This window comes from Armigeres subalbatus, chromosome 3 (assembly GCF_024139115.2).
Source record: "Armigeres subalbatus isolate Guangzhou_Male chromosome 3, GZ_Asu_2, whole genome shotgun sequence".
NCBI lineage: Eukaryota > Metazoa > Arthropoda > Insecta > Diptera > Culicidae > Armigeres > Armigeres subalbatus.
In genome coordinates, this window is record NC_085141.1 from 197031597 (window position 1) to 197054460 (window position 22864).

At 37.9% G+C, this 22864-nt stretch overlaps 1 protein-coding gene across 2 annotated transcripts in view; it reads right to left on the minus strand.

Moving 5' to 3' along the window:
• The window catches only part of LOC134220358 (dromyosuppressin), a 35260-nt gene extending 12639 nt beyond the window's left edge, over nucleotides 1-22621 (minus strand). Inside the window, exons 1-2 of one of the 2 annotated variants that reach the window (XM_062699403.1) lie at nucleotides 10411-10564; nucleotides 8715-8929 (exon numbers count right to left, since the gene is read on the minus strand). In XM_062699403.1, the coding sequence (XP_062555387.1) occupies nucleotides 8715-8929; nucleotides 10411-10442 (247 nt within the window). In that variant the 5' untranslated portion in view covers nucleotides 10443-10564. Of the gene's footprint in view, nucleotides 1-8714; nucleotides 8930-10410; nucleotides 10565-22511 lie in introns of those variants that run through there. The other variant, XM_062699404.1, reaches the window with a different exon arrangement.
• Nucleotides 22622-22864: the final 243 nt, after the last annotated feature.

The following is a 22864-nucleotide window of genomic DNA, read 5'->3' on the forward strand; positions in this document are numbered from 1 at the left end:
TGCATGTGGGTTTTGGTATTTATTGAAAACTATTAGAATAGGTACGGCACATGATTAAAACCAAGGGTAGCAAGAATGCAGCTAGTAAAAACTAAAATAGAATTTGCGACCATGGCCATTCACATTTTTGTTTAGCGGGACTGTTTTGTCGATATACTTGTAGTGGTTGAACTAAAATTCGATTGCTTATAAAAAAAACTCTCTGCAGAGTTGCCCCTCTCTCCATGGGTTGCCTTTATTAACTTTGGTTTGGAAAATCTAATTATGAAGTACAATACAAAAAAAAAACGTCGTTCCATAAAATATTATAATCTGTAGAAATCGTTAATATTCATCGTGAGACGAAAATGCCTAGAAATTTATCAACAATTATTCGAACAAAATTCGCTGTGTTTTAGGATTCCCAAAAAACATCAAAATAGCCTGCACTGATGAAAAGTAAAAACTACAAAGACTAGCATGGGACTATTATGCGTAGTATGGTACTAAACAGGAAAGGTTGGCACGTATTCATCGTCGTGATTAAGAAATATTAGCAATTACTTCAATCAGTGATTTAAAAATCCTTTAAGATAATCTTTTATTCGCGTTATACGTAACATTTGGTAGTATCCACCCTCTCCCCCATTTTTCAGTGTAACAAAGTATAACGCAAATTAGACCTCCCCCTCCCCCCAAAAGCGTTGCGTAATTTGTGAACAGACCATTACTTTATTCAAATATTTATTTGCGCTATAGACGAATCCAAGTAAAAATAAGAAGAAGACACACGACGGTGTTAACTTTGACAGATCCTACAGCTCAGCATAGGGAGATCATTTTAAAATGCTTATAATAAATTCTAGACAAAATGTAATTAAAATCTGATTGATGTATGATACGGAAAAAGTTCCGAACTGTATGATAGATACGTTTTTGGAAAAAATTCAAAAAATTGAGATAAGCTTCCAGATATGTAATTCGGAACTTTTTCCGTACCGTACATCAATCAGATTTTAATTACAATTTGTCTAGAATTTATTATAAGCATTTTAAAATGATCTCCCTATGCTGAGCTGTAGGATCTGTCAAAGTTAACACCTTCGTGTGTCTTCTTCTTATTTTTACTTGGATTTAATCTATTTAAATTGAATTATTTATATTAGAGATGTCTTGAAATCACGATGAATCGATTAATCTCGATTCTTGTCGATTATAGAATCGATTAATGGTACGTTTTGCCGTTCTACCGGGCGTGATGCCGAGCGAAATAGCAGTGAAAAACACATTGGCCTTCTTGTTCCCGGACAATGCCAATCAGCCAACGCTGGCTGAAATGGTCCGATTTATCATATCATTTAAAAGAGATCAGCGTATGATTGAGACTGGCTATAAAGTAGCCGATGAGAAGTCAGTCTTCATTCGCTTCAAAACGGAAGACGCAATGAAGTATTCGTTAGAAAACAATGAGGATACGCTGCATTTCGTCTACGGCAATGGACAAAAGGTGATGGTGCATATGTCAGTGGCTGGCAATACTCGTTATGTTCGCATTTTTGACTTGCCACCAGAAATACTCGACTCCGACTTGACTTCAGTGATGTCTAAGTTTGGAAAAGTAAAACGTGTGGTACGAGAGCGTTTTCCTGCGGTGTATCAATTTGATATGTACACAGAGGTGTTCGCGTCCTTTATATGGTAGTGGTGGAGAAGGCAATTCCGGAGGAACTCTATTTCCAGAAGTTGAAAGGACGAATTTGTTACGAGGGGCTGAAACTGAAATGCTTTATCTGCAAGTCGAATACCCATCTGAAAAAGGTATGTCCGAGAGCTGAAGAGCGTCGTAGCGAGAAAAAGAAGGAAGTAGTTCTTTTTGAGAACGAAGATGCCAAAAAAGAAATTGCAGTCGTCACCGGAGTCAAAGAAGCTGATCTAGGAGGTAGCAAACAGCGAGTTGTGAAAATGACATCCAAAAGCAAGAAAAAAGAATCGAAGGGACAACCAATACTTGCTGCAAGCAAATGTGAGGAAGGAAATGAGGTCCGCAGATCACCGACAAGCGGAAGCTCTCTCGTCGTATTCAACTCATCATCTCGAAATAATTGGTTAATTTGCGACATCTCCAGTACGGGTTATTGGTAGGAATAAAAGATATTTTAGTTACAAGATAAAGATTGTCGCTTCGGTTCCCTTTGTTCTGCTGTCCGAAAAATGTGTGGTACCTAACTGTCAAATCGTATGTATTTTTCCCTCATTGACATTTAGATCCCCTATCCTCGCCAGCAAAAAATGTTCCGGACAGCGACGACAGCGACAATGTTTATCTGGTAGGTAACTAAAATATATTTTGTAGGAATGTTTTTAATTTAAAGTTTCACCTATCCTATACTAACTTAGTGCTACAAATCGAAAGCGCATGTCACCATTTAGCTACGTGTGCCGTCAGTATTGTCCAAAAAAGTTTTGGTTAATTGTGTCCCTATACTAATGGAAATTGTGAAATAACTATGTTAGCTAACATAGTGTGGTTGTTATCCGTTCATCATCATCACAAAAAAGAAGTCAACTTAACATATGTAGCTGCTAAAAAACCGAGTCAAAGTGACTTTTCATGCAAGTTTATTGCTTTTGATAGTTGAAGAAGTGCATGAATCTAGCGTAATGAAGCTGAAATATGTTTGATATACTTTTTTTAAAGAAGCAGTGGCAAACATCTCTCTATAAATCGACGTATTATCGCTGGAATATTGATTAATTTGCGTGATGAGCCAATGTTACATACAGGTCTAACATTACTTACCGTTACCCTGGGTATCAAAATTCATGAAATTGTGTCGAAAGCATGATCTAATGAGTAATTAGGCCATGGGATGGTTTGACAACGGACTGGTCATCCTGAAACAGGTTCCCGTGGGGCTTAAAGTGGTCACAAACTCATTTAGAATAAACCCTGGCAATATGGGTATCAAAATTCATGAAATTGTTTCGGAAGCATGATCTGATGAGTAATTAGGCCATGGGATGGATTGACAATTGTAGCGTGTAACACACATTTCATCAACCCAAGTTCAATTCCATCAAATCGTATTCGTTTCGTTTCGTAGCGACTCATCAAGTCGATGTCCTTTGCAATGCATATGCACTTTGCTTTGGAAATGTCATTTTACAGAGTCATCGTTTTATGGTTGTTTCCAGGCCAAGCTATTCCCGAACCTGTACATTTGTAAAATAAGAAATTCGAAGAGCTGGAAATGTTTTACAACAGAGTAACTGCAGAATAATTTTGCTCATGAGTCACTGCTGACCGCCGAAAACTATACCAGCAAAGCAGTGGCGTAGCCAGGGGGGTGGTTTTGGGCATAAAACCCCCCCCCCAAAGACAAAATTTTTAGAAGAAATTTTTTTTTCGAAAAAAAATATGTTCAGAAAACCCCCCCCAGACCAATTTTCTGGCTACGCCACTGCAGCAAAGACATTCGGAGACATCGTGACAGGAAATCGTAGAGGGACAGGTGGTAAAATGAACACGTTAAGGACTTGCTATAATTCAATCATAATTTGCTAGATTTAGAGATTTACCTGTTAGTCCAACAATTTAACTCATATTCTTATTGCACTGATTTTTTTTTCACTAATAAACATTGTTTTACATAGTTTTTCTTCGAAATAGTGCAGGTAAAATGAACACTACCTGATGGTAAAATGTACATCGCTTCTAAAACCCTTTTGAAACATTTAATTTATTTTTTTTAACTCTCGCACTGTATATATTATTATATATTAGTTATATACACCCGATTCTTTTTTTACACGGGGGAGGCGTTCCGTGTAAAAAAGTTTTCAGTTCAAAATTTGAAAATCCGTGTTATGATTTCTCGACGAATCATGCAAAATGGAGCAACTTTGCAAAAATTTTGTATGGGATTTTTGGCTTTCTCGTATACTAAGTATACGGTAAAGGCTATATGATCGCTCCAAAAACAAACTTTTTATAGAAGGCCCGGAGACCCATAGTGTTATATACCAATCGACTCAGTTCGACGAATTGAGGTGATGTCTGTGTGTGTGTGTGTGTGTGTGTGTGTGTGTGTGTTTTTTTTTTTTTCTTCCTAAACAATGGAGGGGGAATCTGCTCAACAGACATCCTGGGTTGACCAGGAAGTGCTGGGTTAGGGGCCACCTCCAATGAGGGAGGCAGGACTGCATCCCCGACCAGCTAAACCGTTTCCATTGCCGCCAAGCCCATCGTCCCTTCGGTACAACCAGAAAGTAATGCTTCAAAGGGGGCCAGTGCATAACGCACCCTCGAGGTTAGCTGCGTGTCCTTGCAGCATCGAACATCGTGACTCGCTTTTTTAGAAGAACACCATGGTATCGTGCCAGCGCATTGCCGGCTTTCCAGGTGGCCTTACCACGCCCTATGTCCTCGGAAGGTGGGCAGGGTCGACTTCGCGCCTGCTTCCCTCTGCACGACTGGTATCAAGAATGATGATGCCGCGTGCACCCCAAATTGACCTTTCTGCGATAGGGCCTATTCGCCAGCACACAGAGGGACTTGCCGACGCGGTGCCTACGCCTGCCCCAGCCTTGACGAGGACCCCTTTCCGTCCTCGGACTCGGAACCCGCCCGGTTGACCGACGCCGCGAAAGCGACGATACCATGTTGTTTTTCACGCGGCCACTTGTTCGATAAAAGGATCGAGTTCGACCACAGGGCACCGGTATGACCCATGAAGCCGACTCCGAACCCTTGGACCACCTCTTATTTGCGCCTGAACTAGCCATCCCTCGAGTCCACGCGCCACCTTCTGTGTAGCTCCGAGACGATTTGGACGATAGCCGATAAAACGGCGTTCCAGCCAACTTCATCTTTACACATCCTCCGAACTAGGTTGTCCGGGGTAGTGTCCAGACCACATGTGGCAAGCATGTGGTCACGCATTGTGCGAAAACGCGGGCACACGAACAACACGTGTTCCGCCGTTTCCTCTAAACCAACGCACACCGGACACTCGGGCGAGGCCGAGTGTCCGAACCGGTGTAGGTACTGTCTGAAGCAACCATGGCCTGTAAGCGACCTGGGTCAGGTGGAAAGTGATTTCCCCATGGCGCCTCTTGACCCACGTACCTATCTCCGGTATCAACCTATGTGTCCATCTACCCTTAGTGGAACTGTCCCACGCACGCTGCCATTTGACCATTGAGGCCAACCTGACAGTCCTGCGGATGCCTCTCGTGCCGCGCATTTCAAAGCACTCTATGTCTTCACCGATAACGATGTCAATAGGCATCATACCGGTGATGACGCAGAGTGCATCGTGCGACACGGTACGGTACGCGCTCGCAACTCTTAGGCACATGAGCCTATACGTACTTTCTAACTTCGTTCTGTAGCAGTTAATACGCAGGGCCGTGCCCCAAGCTGGCCCCCATACCTCAGTATGGACAGAGCAACGCTAGCCAGAAGCTTGCGCTTGCTGGCATAAACCGCAGAGCTATTGGACATCATCCGGGACAATGCCACTATAGCTGTGGAGGCACGCTTGCAGGCGTAATTGACGTGGCTACCAAAGGTGAGCTTATCGTCGATTATTACCCCAAGAGTTCGATTGAGCGTTCAGAGGTGATCGTGCAGTTGCCTGCCCTTATCACCGCTTGCTGCTCCGACTTTCGGTTGTTAACAACAACCACCTCAGTCTTGTGGTGAGCCAGTTCTAACTTCCTGGAACTCATCCACTCCTCCACAATTGCGATCGAGTGGGCTGCAGTCAACTCCACCTCTTCGATCGATTCGCCATAGACCTCCAGCGTAATATCGTCAGCGAAGCCGACGATTACCACGCCCACCGGGAACTTCAACCTCAAGACACCGTCATACATGACGTTCCATAACACCGGACCCAGTATGGAACCTTGCGGAACCCCTGAGGTTATGTCAACGCACTTCCGACCCGCCTCCGTGTCGTATACCAGTACTCGATTCTGGAAGTAGCTTCCGAGAATCTTGTACAGGTACTCGGGAATTCCAAGACGCAGGAGCGCATCTGCAATAGCTGCCCAACTGGCACTATTAAAAGCATTCCTCACGTCGAGAGTCACTACTGCACAATAGCGAACTCCCCTCCTCTTACGCTGGATAGCTATCTCCGCGGATTTGGTAACCGACAAGATAGCGTCTACGGTCGACTTACCCTTTCGGAAGCCAAACTGGTTACTCGATAGACCATCCGCACCCTCCGTGCGTATCAACAACCTGTTGAGGATGATCTTCTCGAGCACCTTCCCTGCCGTATCAAGCAGGCATATTGGTCTATATGCCGACGGATCCCCGGTGGTTTTCCGCCTTTGGCAATAGGACCAAGCTCTGCCTTTTCCATGCTTCAGGGAAGACTCCCTCGTCCAGGCATCTCTGCATGACAGTTCTGAACATCACGGGAGCCTCGGCAATGGCCGCTTTAATGGCCAGGTTCGGAATACCATCCGGTCCTGGCGCCTTACCTACACTAAGGGACTGTGCAATCCCCGCAAGTTCCGCCACAGTTACTCTTCCCTCGTCGGCCACCCTGGCTCCTGGCAGCTCCACGAAGGGAGGCCAGGGGCTTGGGTCGTGACGTGGGAAGAGCCCCGCGATGATCCTCTCCAGCATCTCTGGAGACCGCTCTGTAGGGGCCATCGCCCCACGTGTCTTGGCCATTACGACCCTATAGGCGTCACCCCATGGATTCGCGTTGGCACTTTGACACAGGCCCTCGAAGCAGGCTTTTTTGCTTGATCTAATCTCAGTCTTCAGAGCGGCTCTAGCAGCCACGAACGCCACCCGTCGTTCAACACGCTCCTCTTCTTCTTCTTGTGTGTGTGTGTGTGTGTGTGTGTGTGTGTGTGTGTGTGTGTGTGTGTGTGTGTGTGTGTGTGTGTGTGTGTGTGTGTGTGTGTGTGTGTGTGTGTGTGTGTGTGTGTGTGCAAAACTACTAAAAAAATGTCACTCATTTTTCGGGCACTTATCCTCAACCGATTTGCTCGCAACATGTTGCATTCGACGCAGAATCCTGTCCCATTGTTTCCTATTTGAAGTTGGCCAGATCGGACTATGGGATCAGAAAAAAATCGCGTAAAAAATGTCACTCATTTGTCGGGCACTTATCCTCAACCGATTTCCTCGCAACTAGTTGCATTCGACGCAGAATCTTGTCCCATTGTTCCCTATTTGAAATTGGCCAGATCGGCCTATAGGATCAGAAGTTATGGCCAAAATACAAATTCATACGAAAAAACCGCGTAAAAAATGTCACTCATTTTTCGGGCACTTATCCTCAACCGATTTGCTCGCAACAAGTTGCATTCGACGCAGAATCCTGTCCCATTATTTCCTATTTGAAATTGGCCAGATCGGACTATGGGATCAGATGTTATGGTCAAAATACAAATTCATACAAAAAAATCGCGTAAAAAATGTCACTCATTTTTCGGGCACTTATCCTCAACCGATTTGCTCGCAACAAGTTGCATTCGACGCAGAATCCTGTCCCATTGTTTCCTATTTGAAATTGGCCAGATCGTACTATGGGATCAGAAGTTATGGTCAAAACACAAATTCATATAAAAAAATCGCGTAAAAAATGTCACTCATTTTTCGGGCACTTATCCTCAACCGATTTGCTCGCAACAAGTTGCATTCGACGCAGAATCTTGTCTCATTGTTCCCTATTTGAAATTGGCCAGATCGGACTATGGGATCAGAAGTTATGGCCAAAATACAAATTCATACGAAAAAACCGCGTAAAAAATGTCACTCATTTTTCGGGCACTTATCCTCAACCGCTCGCAACAAGTTGCATTCGACGCAGAATCTTGTCCCATTGTTCCCTATTTGAAATTGGCCAGATCGGACTATGGGATCAGAAGTTATTGCCAAAATACAAATTCATACGAAAAACCCGCGTAAAAAATGTCACTCATTTTTCGGGCACTTATCCTCAACCGATTTGCTCGCATTCAATTGCATTCGACGCAGAATGTCTCATATTTTCTTATTGAAAATTGGCCAGATCGGACTATGGGATTAGATGTTATGGTCAAATTTCTATTTATTGTGAAAAAAAGTTCAAAAAAGTCTAGCTCACTTTTTTAGCACTTAGACTTCATATATTACCCAAGCAACACAAGTTCGGCAAATCTGGTTGCAGCAACCATATTGTGACTGAATACGGTCATACATAAGTTACTGTGATTGATGTGCAATATGTGTGCTTCTCAGGTCGCTCGCAACAGATTGCATTCGACGCAGAATCTTGTCCCATTGTTTCCTATAGAAACTTGGCCGGATCGTACAATTGGGTCAAAAGTTATGGCGAAAATACTAATTTTAAAACTACAAAATTAAATGCCATTTTTTGTTCTTATGCTCATCCGATTTGTTTGCAATAAATTACGTTTGGCGAGAAGAAGAAGAATTTATGCATATAAACAAATATGCAAAATAAGACCAATCCACATGTTGGTGTTATTTGAGATTTTTTCAAACCTTTTGAACGAACGAGAAAAGCGCCATCACCGCTAGGTGGATTAATCTGGGTTTTTTACATGGCCGTGTACTATTTTCATCAGCGTAGTAATTATTTGACTGGAAATAATCTGAACTTCTATGCTTGAAATGGTCTTTTGATCGCACTCCAAATGCATAATTTATCGCAACCACACTATCATATGCAAAGATAATTTCATTTGGCATTACATACCTGCGGCTTCTTTACGGATGTAGGCATTGAGCGCTTCAGCGAACTGATTCGAGTTTTCCAGGGCAGCACATACTTTCCTTATTCGATGAGGCATTTCCTCTATTAATTCAGTTTCACATATTGGCGGAACAGCAGTTGTGGCTTGACACGTTGTCAATGTGATGTGTAGAATTAAAATAGCACAGAATAGGATGCTCATCGACTCCGTTCGCAACCTGTTCAAAGAAAAAAAAAAGAAATTCTTCGGTAACCATGACTTTCAAGTGCGTTAAAGTATATAAAAAGAACATAAACAACATTTCATCATTTATTGAGTTAACATCTATATATGCAGATACACATTACTCGGTTTGAGGCCACATATCTACATTATCCGTAACCATCGCTTGTCAAAGGGGTTTGTACCTGGGCTGCCCACCTAGTTCGACGCGCTCCACGCCTTCTTGTACCATCCGGATCTAAACGAACACCATATTTGCAGGTTTGTTGTCCGGAATTATTGAGTATGCCTTGCCCAATATGCTTCCAGCTGTAGACAATTTCTGAATATTGGGTTCGCCGTAGAGTTGGGCGAGCTCGCGCTAATTCTTCGATATTTAGCACATCTCCGCTCCAATATCCCAAGTGCTTTCAAATCCTCCTCGGACTATCAGTTGTCATGTCCATAGAGGATCAGCGATCTTATGACCATTTATTTTATTTTATTTTTTTATTTATTTATTTCGTCAACCGACGTAGACTAGTACAAATACATATACATGTTTTTCTCTTTCGTGATGCTATAGTAGATTATGAAATACAATAAAAAATATTTAAAAAAAATATATATTTTTTAAGGAAATTATTTTGAACTTTTTAGTGGAATGTCTTCATTTGTCATAAGACGAGTTTGTACAATCCCGTATCTTGACAGATACGTATTTCGACCTCAACAATGGAAAACCAGCATTGGAACATTAGTCACATGACCACATTTTGCTCAATTAACTTGGGTGTGTGTGCAAATCGTGTTTTATCTGTGTCGCGTAATAAATGAAATAGTTTAATGGACATGACATCAAAATTTCCCAAAGGTAGGGTTATCTATCGCTTTATAGTTTGTCGAGCATGTAATATGTCACGATAACATGGAATCTGTTTTTTTTTCTGCAGCAACATGATTTTTTGGCAAGAATTATCATGTGACGTAAATCAGACTGTACCATTTTAGTCCAGCTTTATCATAGTTGTCATTGCAAAAAATAGCGTGTGCAACTCGTTGCAAAACTTGATTTTTTCAGCACTCGTAGTATTTATCCAACTCGGCAAGCCTCGTTGGATAAACGTACAACTCGTGTGTGTTGTGTGTGTTATTACAATCTAACTCCCACTGTCTGGCAGTGGCATTATGGATAGAATATGGATAGAATATTCGTGCAACTATCAAAATTTAATATAATTGCAAGAATCTTAGATCCGGGAGCTAGAAGGTGATAGCTCTATTGTAACTCCTATAGCCCATTTCAAGAACGCAAGCATTCCGAAGCTATAGTCGTTTGCAATAAGCCCCGCGTGATTACACCCACATATAATAAGGATATCTGAAGTGCATTCACACTTCCTGGACCAAAATTTAACTTTCTGATCCTGGTTCGTATTTAGTAATAAAATTAATCAATATAAAAAAGGGATTCATGATTTATCAAAAATTACTTACCATTTTTCCAACAGTAATAGTACACTAACCATGTTTGCACATTTACATTTCTTGATCACATTATTAGTAAGGGCATTGCCCGTGCTAACAATCGATTACTCAGAAAATGAGAAAAGTCTAGTTATAGTAAAAAAAAGAAACTAAACAGACTAAACAAACGAAATGACTTTCGGTCACCACACTCCTACACGGTAACCTGAATATACTCTTTTAGAACTATAAAGTACGCATAATCCTGGAAAAGTGGAACTACGCCTAAAAGGAGTAAATTTCGTTTACTCATTTATGAGTATACTGCTCATACGTCAAAATAGGCATACTTTTTACTCCTTTTCGACAAATAAAAAGGGTGTAATTTTTACTCCAAGAGCAAAAGTAAAATGTGTAGTTTTTACCCCTACAGTTCCATGTATGGACTCGCTTTTAAAATTCGGTAAGGTTTTCCAACCTATTTTATTTCGATAAGAAAACAGGACAGTAAATCCAAAAGTTTTTTATTTCAGTAAATTAATAATTGCATTAGTATACTTATCATTTTACTTATATACCTTCGATTCCCGTGGCGTCCGGGGGTATTCTGGAACCAAGAACATTTCGTCATCATCGGCGTCTTCCGGAACCTTTAAGTCTGACTCAGCTTTCTTGGATGCTTTGAAGACTTCCGGTACCGGTGGTAGCCAGGCTTTCCATAGCCACGGCGGATCGCAGTGGTAGCAGAATATTACCAGCACGTCGTATATAACAGCTTGAAGAACATTGCGGCTACCGTAACGGAAGCGGTTAGCGAGGCTTAAGCGTTACCTTATACTTTGATTTTGCTGGTCTTTTGATTTGGAAAATGTACGACCTGGATGCAAGCTTGCCATTTGTCAGCTGGAACGACTCCCCTGGACTTCTAGTAGACCAGTCCGGAGCAACACATAAGATCAGATTCTTGCTGAGGGTTTCTTTATTCACGCGATTCCTATTACAAAAGGACAACAATGATCATTATAATTGATTTTAAGAATCTTTGAAAAATATTACCATTACGTACCTGTCTTATACGCAGAGCTTTCCGTATATCACAAACGTAAGAATAAATAAAAAAATATTCAACAACTAACTGATAGGAGCTGTGAAGTCGCGTGCATGAAAATTTTCTTTTCTTGCGATGGACTACTTTTTACGCATTCCTCAGTTTTATCCTCAAACCACAAAAAGCGTGAAAAGTACTCCCACGCCAATAACTAAAAGTACGCATAGTTTGACGTATAGGCAACATTCTTCAAAGTGATTAAAAAGTACTCCTAAAATGAGTATTCTTGTATTACCGTGTAGAAATAGTGCAAAAACTATACCCAATACAACTTACGACTCAACATTGAAACACGTTAAAAACCAACATGAAACTTGCTAACCAGATTAACATCTGCATCCACAAAGTTCAAAGCCAGCAGGAACAGTACTTTGACTTTGTTGCGTATCATTTTTTTTGGATAAACGTACAACTCGTGCTGAAAAAATCATCTTTTTGCAACTAGTTGCACAAACTACTATTTTTTTTGCTAAAATTGTTTGTAATTATGAATTTAAATTGTTTAATTTCTTATGTTTGTTTTTTTAAAATATTGTTTAATGTTATGCCGAGACATTGTTAAGTCAATAGCTTCGCAGTGTTGATTATAAACAGCCATCAGTCGATTAAGAGGTCCAAATTTGGCATAATTTGTTCGGCGGTGGTTAGTGAAAAATAATGTCCTATGTCGAAGTAGCCGAGAAGGTATGTAAAAATTTAATTTCGACAAAATTTCAGTTGAGTCAACACGTTGAGATACTATATCGTTAACAAATGAAACCGTTGCAAACTCTCGACGCTGTTTCAATGTTTGTATGTTTATGTTTATAAGCATGCAACGTGATTCACAAGATAGAAGAGGAAATGACGTCCAACCTAATTTACGAAGAGCGTATAGCAGAAATTGTTTTTGTACTGATTCTATTCTTTCTTCATGTGTGGTTAAGTAAGGCGACCATACAATGCTACAATATTCCAGTATGGATCGTACATATGAAATCTCGCTTAACTTTTCAAAAGGACCTAAGTAACATTTTTTTTTTCTGAATTATTTTGAATAGCGCAATCAACAGAACAACATGAAAGCTTTTGATTGCAGTACTCAAATTAATTCATGAAAAAATGTTACTTAGGTCCTTTTGAAAAGTTAAGCGAGAAATATATAGTGTTTTGATTGTGTAGGGATCCTGAAAGTTGAAACAAAAGCGCTTGATAAAGCCTAGCATATTATTAGCTTTGAGAATGATTGTGTTATAGTGATCAACAAGAGTTAGTTTTGAATCTAAAATCTAAAGAAAGAGGGCCAAGATGGGATCCTTGTGGAACTCCTGAAGTGACTTGAATGGGATTGGATTTCTTTTTATTAAAGTTAATTATTTGTTGCCGGTCTGTGAGGTAAGATTCAAGCCATCTAAGGAGTCCTGGCTCAATTCCATTTTTTTGCAATTTGAAGAGTAACAATGGAATGTCAATGCGATCAAACGCCTTGCCAAAGTCAGTGTACAAGGCTTCCACGTAGTTACCACTATCCATCGCATGAAGAGTATAATCAATGAATGCTATTAAATTTGTAGCGGTTGAGCGATCTTTAAAAAATTCGTGCTGTTTATTTGTAATTGTGTTTTTAAGCTGTGAAAATATTTTTTTATTATTAATAGATTCAAAAAGTTTGGAATGCAATAGATAATGGCTATTCCACGGTAATTGCGAATGTCCGATTTTTTGCCCGATTTGAAGATGGGCACAAGGTAAGAGCTTTTCCATACCCTGGGAAAACTTCCGGATTCCAGTGACAATCTGAAGAGCCAAAATAAAGGTGCCGTTAGCTCTTTAGCCAGGCTCTTCAAAAATACCGGTGGAATACCGTCTATTACACCAAATTGGATATTTCGAATTTCCGTTCCGCTTTTTTTTCCTTATTGGAACCTCTTCGGTAATAATATTAAAAATGATGTTATAAAAGACATCAACGGAAGATTCAATATTCCCTTCATTCTCTAAAATTTGCTCAAGTTTAATCTACTTAGCTTGTGTCTTATGTTGCCATAGTTTGCTTTATGGTAATCAAGGTCTTCTTCGAAGTCACAGTCGCTGGGTTTTTGATAATCATGAGAGTATTCAATAGCTGTGTGGAATGTTTCGTTTTTCCATAAGGGATTCAATGATTCTGACACACAAAAATCTTCCTGTATGTTCGTTAATAGAAGGTCTAGGTAGCAGTTCTCTTGATTCTTAAAATAATTGATTTGGTTAAGCCCTAAGCTGGCAATTCTATCAAATATAAACAGTAGTGTTTCATTTTCTCCAACAACTGGAAGTATGATTTGCTCATTCTCTGAATCCGAAATAAAGTCAGCCGTTGATTAAAGTCTCCATAAATATGTACTTTGACTTCAGGTGGAAGTTGCGATAAAATTTCTTCCGCAGTTGATTCGACCCAGCTTGTCTTATCCCTAACTACCTCGGGGTATGAACAACCTTAGGGGAAATTGGTTAACTAACCACAGTTGGAACTTTGATCGTATATTGACAGTACAATTAGTACACAAAAACTTAATTTGATATCTTTTTGGTCGTTTTAACAATTAAAACAACAAAATGTTTAGCAGAAAAATCTTACAGTGACATCAAATGATGATGAGAGCAAACCAATAATTATAGGGGAACGGTTCGGCAATTCATCTCATAGCTCCTATTTCCATCCCATCAAAAATAAAGCAATGGAAAGGAATTCGGTTTGTTTATTTTTTTGTGATTTTTTTCAGCGGTGAGCACGCATGTTGACAAAAAGAAGCGACGAATTTGGTGCCTTATTTCTTTGTTTAGCGATGAGATGGATATATGTTCAGTGAGATGGAGATGGGAACAGTTCCCCTATTTGATATTGGTTCCGATAACAAAATAAGTACACAATTTGATGTCAGATCACACAATTTAGAAATCTACAGTTAAATGAGATCAAAATATGTAATTATGTAAATATGTAAGGACCTCCGTCGGCCTTCGCAACCTAGCGGCTACTGAACGAGCTCGAGATTCCAAAATTGGACGCATAGTCAAATCACTCGCAATCCATTTCTCAAGCCAACACTTTCACATGTGTATAGTACGCGTACACATCGAGAGGAAAGTGGTTACCTCCAATACATTTTCCAAATCAATAACTTCCACATAACGTACATATTCACATATGAGTTTCCATAACATTGTAAATTAACGTCCAAGTCGGGTGGTTTAATCCCCGGAAATAGGCAATTAACTTTGCTTGAACATTTGAGCGAGCCAAGATCATGTTATGTTTATTTTCTTCAATTCCTCCCCAAGTTTTTTTTTCTTTATTGATAAACTCCCCAAGTAACCATAAGGCTGAAGCACGATGAAGGTATTGGTTTAAGGCAGGCTATAGACATCCCTATCTAACTCCCTTAGCCTAAAAATAGCCACCATGTCCCGGGCACAGTGTGCAGATAGACCGCTGTCAGTTGCATGAGATGTCAACAATCGTCAACAACACCAATGATTGTAGCTTGATAATTAAAATATTCACAACAATAAAAGAGCAGGATTTATTTTTAAATTTTGCTCAAGCTTTTCACGGTGAAATAAAAGACAAATTGTTGTTCTCCATGTAAGTAAAATCAAAATTGATCATATAGATAAGTTTTGAATCAATTAATCTCATTAGTCATAGGTATTTAATGAATATTCCCGATTAAAGTTGCATAAAGAAGAAAGCTGAGTTTGGATGTTTTATGATGTTAGGCTTTTTTAGATTGGACGTACGCTGCTCGACGTTGTTGTTGGTGTTGGCTACGCTAAACATGAGCTCTTAGCATAGGCCTGGTTTAAGGTATTAGATCGTCGGTGGTATTAGTTGAAGGTAAGTTTATGTTCTACACGCTTAGATCAGTTTACCTATAAATAGGTACTTCATTCACCCATATTTGAGTAATTCATAAATTACTAATAATATGGGTTAAATTCACCAATAAAATTGGTGAACTTTACCTATAATCTAGAAAAATTTAATTTACCCAAATATGGGTGAAAATGTTTACCCATATATGGATGAAAATAATAAAATTTACTTTTTACTTTGTTTGGAACAATTTGTTTTTTTTTTTTATAAACAGAAAATCATTTAAAAATCTGTGAATTTTAGTTGTTTTTTAATCAAGGTAAGCGTGTTTTAATGGTAATGGTAATGTGTTTTACTGAAAGATGGGCAAGTTAGCAATTTAATAAACTTGCATGTTTTCTAGAATTCAGATGTTTGGAAAACGAACTATTTTCATGTAAATAATTGTCTACTTCGGATCGAGCTTCGGATACTCCAACGGCAGATTGCTTCCGGTGAAGTTAGCTTCGATTGTGCTACTGCTAATAGTTCAGGGTGTTAAACTTGTTCAATGATTTTCTTTACAGGAAAAATCTGGTGAAAAGAGGAAAATGATATCCGGAAGAATGAATCAACCAATGCCTAATGCATACGCCTCCCCAAGGGAAGAGTCGCGTCGAGACTGTATTTATGATTGCGTCCCAGAAAGTTGAACAGCGGAACTACCAGGCGACATACAGCTGCAAGATCAAGCCATCCTATATTTGAATCATCCGCCTCCACATCATATTTCAGCACCGACACACGTTTATCCGGAAATCGATCCGAGAACTACAACTGTACGATCACTAGCCGGTCAGTAGTGGTACGAGCTTGGACTTCACCAACTACCCACCGAATCTTCCTCTTCCTCTTCAAATGTACCACACAGTGGAACCGGTTCTACCTGCAGCAGAAATAAAAAATCTGTGATCCTCGGTCATGGTGATACATTATATCCTAGAGCTGATGAGAGAAGCGCCAAAAAGCCAAATAAAAAAGGTCCATGAGATTCTTGCTTTTGGTAAGTATTTATCTAATGAGTGAAGGATCATTGAGGCAGCGCCATTATTCCAGTCATTTTCGTCCTCGTTCAAAAATGTCAAGAAGGGGAATGGATCTACCACCGCGTTCATTAAAACATTAAAATTCCTTTTTTTTTTCGTTCACAGAATTAGCCGATGAACTAGCCATGGAATTAGATCTCCGTCGCTCACGCCATATCGGATTCTCAACTAGCAGACAAGTTCGGCGACGCGTAATTCTCATCTTCCCCGGCTTTCGATTTAAATTATGATTAATTTATTATTGGTAAATTTTAAAAATAAATTTTTAAATATAAATCTTTATGTTTTACAAATATTATTTCAAAACATTTCTATATCAATCAGTATGTCAAACAAAATTAAAGCACAAAAAATCACCCAAATATGGGTGAAATTAACCTATAATTCGCTCCTTTGTAAGTACCTAAATATGGGTAAAATCAGTTTACCTATAAATAGGTAAATGTCAATTCACCCATAAATACGTATGTGCACTTTTTGGCGATTATAGGTACTCTTCACCCATATTTGGGTGAGCTGAAGTAAGCGTGTATGCCAACTACAAATCCATAATAGGCCTTTTCACGAGACGTTTGAAAACAGCTGATTTTACCGTCAAATGACAGTTCTTCTAAGAAAGTGACAGCTTCGGATTTGAACAGTTTGCTCAGCGGTTGTAAACAAGTGCAGTCCCGGCAGTGTCACATTAAAAGGCCTATAAAGGTTGAAAAGAACCCCAGTGTGATCGCTCAACACTACAGATCGCTCAACATAATGGGCTTTTTCTGCTTTAATATAACTTTTAGGGTAATGTAATCGTTTGCACAGGTTTTAAATTTGCAAATATGCAAATCATGCTGCTTCAGTGTTGTAGTTACTTGAGTCGCTTTCCAGTACTATAAGATAAGGCCGTATCGACTTGAAAAGTAGAGAGGTTACGGAATTTTGTTCAATATTACCAAGAGGAATTTTGACAACTGATCTACATGGAGCAAATTGTCACTTTTACTTACGGAATAATCGAGCAGAATATTTTTCCGAAAGTAAAGTGACAGCTCCCATTACTTTGCGCGGGAACCTTACAAATGCCAATTTTGTTTTTTGTTCTTTTCATGTGGATACTGCTGTAACAATTTTGTTTCGATTCTTTACTTTTCTGATTCAGTGAACGGAATTTAACATGCGATTGAGATAGAAAAAGAATTTTTTTTTGAACACGATACCAACCTATACAAAAAATATCTTCTTTTCTTTTTCTTATTGGCATTACATCCCCCACTGGGACATTGTCGCCTCGCTGCACAGTGCACAATGGTCGGATTCGTCAAATTTCACGACATAAATCGATAACTCGAAAACCATCAGTGCAAGAGTTCTGACGTCTTCAGAAGAAATGATCTACAAGAAGAGATCTATTCTTGGTGTAGTTTGTCATTAGGGTGGCCCTTCGGTGATTTTTTTTTGGAAATGTATTTTTTTACCCTTTTTAGTTAGGAGTTCATATAATTCTACAAAGTTTTAGAGAATTTAATTCTAAGCATTTTTGCTCAATAAACATTTCTCGCTTAACTTTTCAAAAGGACCTAAGTAACATTTTTTTCATGAATTAATTTGAGCACTGCAATCGAAAGCTTTCATGTTTTTCTGTTGATTACGCTATTCAAATTAATTCATGAAAAAAATGATACTTAGGTCCTTTTGAAAAGTTAAGCGAGATTTATTTTATCTCATATAGGTAATGTTTTATGATAAAATTGCTAAATTTAGATATTGTGGTCCCGAAAAAATAGTTTTTAGCTTCCACTTTCATCAATTCAGTATATTTCCAAAAACTGTCTTAGCATCGCTTCACGGTCTTTGGATGGCGCATCTTTTGGTTACATAAGATGGCTGATAGCTTCATTTTCAAGCAGAGTATAAGCGTTTTTTCATGAAAAAGTGATATTTTTATGAGCATTCAACTGCAGCTAGTAGCAAATAGTAGCAAAAATTTCAATCGTAACCTAAAAGCATACATGCAGGCCCATCAAATCCATGGTATTTCATTTGTCCATGTTTGTCCACTAGATTCTCGGATGTCAGGAGATAGTTTTGGAAATAAGAAACTTTGTGTGTGGTATCTTTTAGTCGTTTGGGAAGAAAACTACCCAATAATTTCACTATAAACAGCAATAAAAATATTCAAATAAAAGTATATGAATGATTCCGTCACTGAATAATTATGCTACGAGATCATTTCATTTTTCAGGTTTCATATAATGCTTTCATTACATATGTTTTAAATATAATATAATTATATCGAACGTGTCAGCTTCAATCTAATAATTAAAAAAGGGCATTTTTAAGGTTCTTGTGAACAAAAAATACGCATTTGTGAGGTTTCATTAAAAAACAGACCAAAAATACTATGCACTTTTCAAACTAAAACGTTAAAAAACAGCTTATCGCAACTTTTCGCAAAACAAAATAGTGATTAATAGAAAGCTATTGCTTTAAGCTTTGTAATGAGCATAGAATCATTATGGGCACTCAACGGCGCCTATACTTTTGGAGCAGTTCAATCTCAAAATTGTGAGTATTTGAACTAATTTTGTATTCGGAGTAATTTAAAATTGAGTTCGGTCAAAAGATATTTTAGTTACTAGATGAAGATTGTCGCTTCGGTTCCCTTTGTTCTGCTGTCCGGAACATGTTGGGTAGCAAGCTGTCAAATCATATGGATTTTCCTTCTTTGACATTTAGCTCCCCTATCCTCGCCAGCAAGAGATGTTCGGGACAGCGACGGTAGTGACAATCTTTATCTAGTAACTAAAATATTTTTTGTTCTGTCAACAAAATTTGACATATATATATATACTTTTTAAGATCCTGACAATGTAGTCTTGAAATAATATTGGGGTTAGCGATGTAATTGAAGCCGATGATCTAAACGCCTTGTCAAACAGCGTTTTTAATTGAAATTCAACATTTATGTTCAATTCAAAATGATGTCACAAAGTCAAAACTCAACAGAACTACTTTAAATTTTGCATTTGAATCACGTAAGTATTCTATAAAATGAGAAAAATATAATTCTGACGGAAACACTAATTTCGATTTTTGAGGCTTTGGCTGCTCTCGAACCATTGTGCGCTGCTTAGTTGTTCATTCAGCACAGTTATTAACCGCGAGGTTTCTAAGCAAAGCTACCATTTTTGTATTCGTATATTATGAGGCTAACATGATGATACTTCTATGCCCAGGGAAGTCCTACATACTAGAGTGTTGTATGGGTGAATTTATTTCTTTTCAAAGGTAAAAGAAACGAAATTTGCTCAAACCCCACTACAGAGAAATGTTAATAGGCCGATACAAATATTTAAAAACAATTATGTCTCCCCCCCTTCGTTTTTTTTGCCCAAAAATAATATTTTGAGGGGGAAACAAAAAAAATGCGGACAATTTTGAGAATTTTCAAAACATTCTTTAACAAATCCGAGGAGTTTTATTGATTTTTTCCATTTTAATATTTATTTTTTATTATCCCCCCTTGACCTTTCGGAGACCAGTAAGACATAATTCAAATAAAATATCTGTAACGGCCAACTTCGCCGGACAAACTCTAATCTTCTCGCGGTTTTCAGCATAACATTCTGTATTAAATTCTTCAGGATCTGAATGAGTATCATGATTCTTCATCGTTAATTGTGTCGTCTTACTGCAAATCACTGTTTTTGGATGTTTCTGCATACATTTTTGCATATAAACTTCCAACGAGTTTAGCACCGCCCAAACGTTGACCGATTTGGCTGAAATTTTGTCCAGAGCATCAGGGCATCAAATAGAACCGAATAAGAGGCCCATCAAAAAAATTGAAAAAAGTTTTTTCCGTGCTAATTTCAGCCACCCTAATATATATATATATATATATATATATATATATATATATATATATATATATATATATATTTATATATATATATATATATATATATATATATATATATATATATATATATATATATATATATATATATATATATATATATATATATATATATATATATATATATATATATATTTATTTAAGAAAGTGTGAAACAACAAATAAAGAACATATTTTGCAATCATAACAAATATTATAATTCATTTAAACATATCAATAATAGCTGATTTTAATATTTGCTTTTTTTGCAATTTTTTGCTATTGGTTTGTTGGTATAATAGCGAAATGAGATTTTGCTATTCATACATTCACACATTAATGGTAAAAATAGTTATTCTTTGGACCAATTATGGTCCATCTCACCTAGCAAGATTATTTGAACCGATAAGTTAACCAATTTTTCAATCACAATAATCCAACCATGCTGAGGTTGGCTGGGTTCGATTCCCGGTGCCGGTCTAGGCAATTTTCGGATTGGAAATTGTCTCGACTTCCCTGGGCATAAAAATATCATTGTGTTAGCCTCATGATATACGAATGCAAATGGTAACCTGGCTTAGAAACCTCGCAGTTAATAACTGAGGAAGTGCTTAATGGAACACTAAGCTGCGTGGCGGCTCTGTCCCAGTGTGGGGATAGTGTGGGGAATAAGAATCGAATTTAAACATAAAAAACAGCATACCCGGGTAGAGGAAAATAGCAAAAGAATAATGATTTTTACCATTAATATATAAATAGCTGAATAGCAAAATCTGATATTGGTTTGTTTGATATAGCTGCTAAAATAGCAAAAATAATAACATACTTTGTTCGAACATAACTAGTTTTGCCATTATTATAACAAATTAATAGTAAAATATTTGCAAAAAAGAAAATACAAAAGTCTGTTGTTATTGATATGCTGAAGTTCTAAATGATAAATGAATTAAACAATTTGTTCTTGCATTGCTATTTTGTGTTATTCGTAAAATACATAGAAATTATAAAACTTTATATCACAGCAAAATTAGCTATATTTATGCTATTAGTTTGTCATTTACCTCTACCCGGGAATGCGTACTTTGCAAATATCCAAATCACCATTCTTCCTCTTCCTTAGCATTCACAAAAACTGGCTAGACAAATTGTGACAGTTAGGGATAATTGCGTGCATCACCGAAAGAACAGCATTCATAAACTAAAGCTGGTCTACAATTCGATGAGTTCATTGAACATTTCGAGTATCAATCTCTTGTAGATTTTCATGAAATAAATAATTAATCAACCCTATACTTATTTGAGATTTACAATATCCTTGTAGATTTTCATGAAATAAATAATTAATCAACCCTATACTTATTTGAGATTTACAATATCCTAAGAGTAAAATCAGCAGTGATTCAAATCGTTCGGGGCTGTCAGTTTGAATATGAATCTGAATCATGCACTGTCCCAGCAGTGGTTCAAGATTCATTTTTTATAACAGTCGAGATTCAAAAGCTTAAAACTGTTATACTGCTCAGTTCTATTTTCTGCAGATTTGAACCACGAATGAATCAGGAGATTCAAATATTTTTCAATTGTTTTGGTACATGAATGTGTCGTTTTATGTACGGATCAATCCACTTTGCATTTACCGCGCCTTCCTCAGCAGCAACATAATCATTTCATTTAATGGAAAAAACTCAAACATGAATAGAACACTGCTGAGGAAACCTGTGAGTTTGTTCTATTTTGGCTCATATTTAAACTAGAATAGTATTCGAAAATTTGCAACCAAACTGAATCACTACTGATTTCACTCTAATTATGTAGTTTTCGACTGTTATAAAATAATTTTGTCCTTTTCGTTCACTTTGTTTTATTATCATTTGAATTCAAATTACAACGCTTTTGTTTATAATCAATATCAATCGAATGCTGCTTTACGCACAGTACCACAATATACTTTGAAGTTTTGAGCACTGCAGTTCAAACATTCACTTAGTAAAATCATCTTCAATTGTTTTTTTTTAATACAGCAGTTGATGCCACATGTTTTCATGATGTTTATCTTATGTTGATCTTTTCACACACGTAGCAACTATTTCCAACCTAATCGAGTCAGAAACAATGCATATTACACCACATGGATAGTTTTCTCCAATATAAAAAGCTACAAATTTTCCGGCATGTGTTTACTTTAAAAAATAATCCTATTACAACTTTTCCACTCACATTTTACTCGTTGCTTTGATTCGGATGCAACAGCGAAGAGCAAACACTATAATGCACACCAGCACTAATTTAATACGTTTCTTTGATACACTCTACCGACAATGAGCATCGCTATACCGGATACGATCCTTTTATATGCTGAAAATGGCGAAATTGCGGCGGCGCAAAAATGAAATCTATACTCCCCAACCACATTTCATCAAACATGAAGGAATGTTAATGCTTATCGTTTGCCGTCCCACTGTAACACAAGATTACTATACTAAATTGACAAGTTTTTAATTTTGACTGCTTTAATCAAACTGTAGCATAATAGTAGTTCATATTTATCTGGCCTATGAAGAAATTTCGAA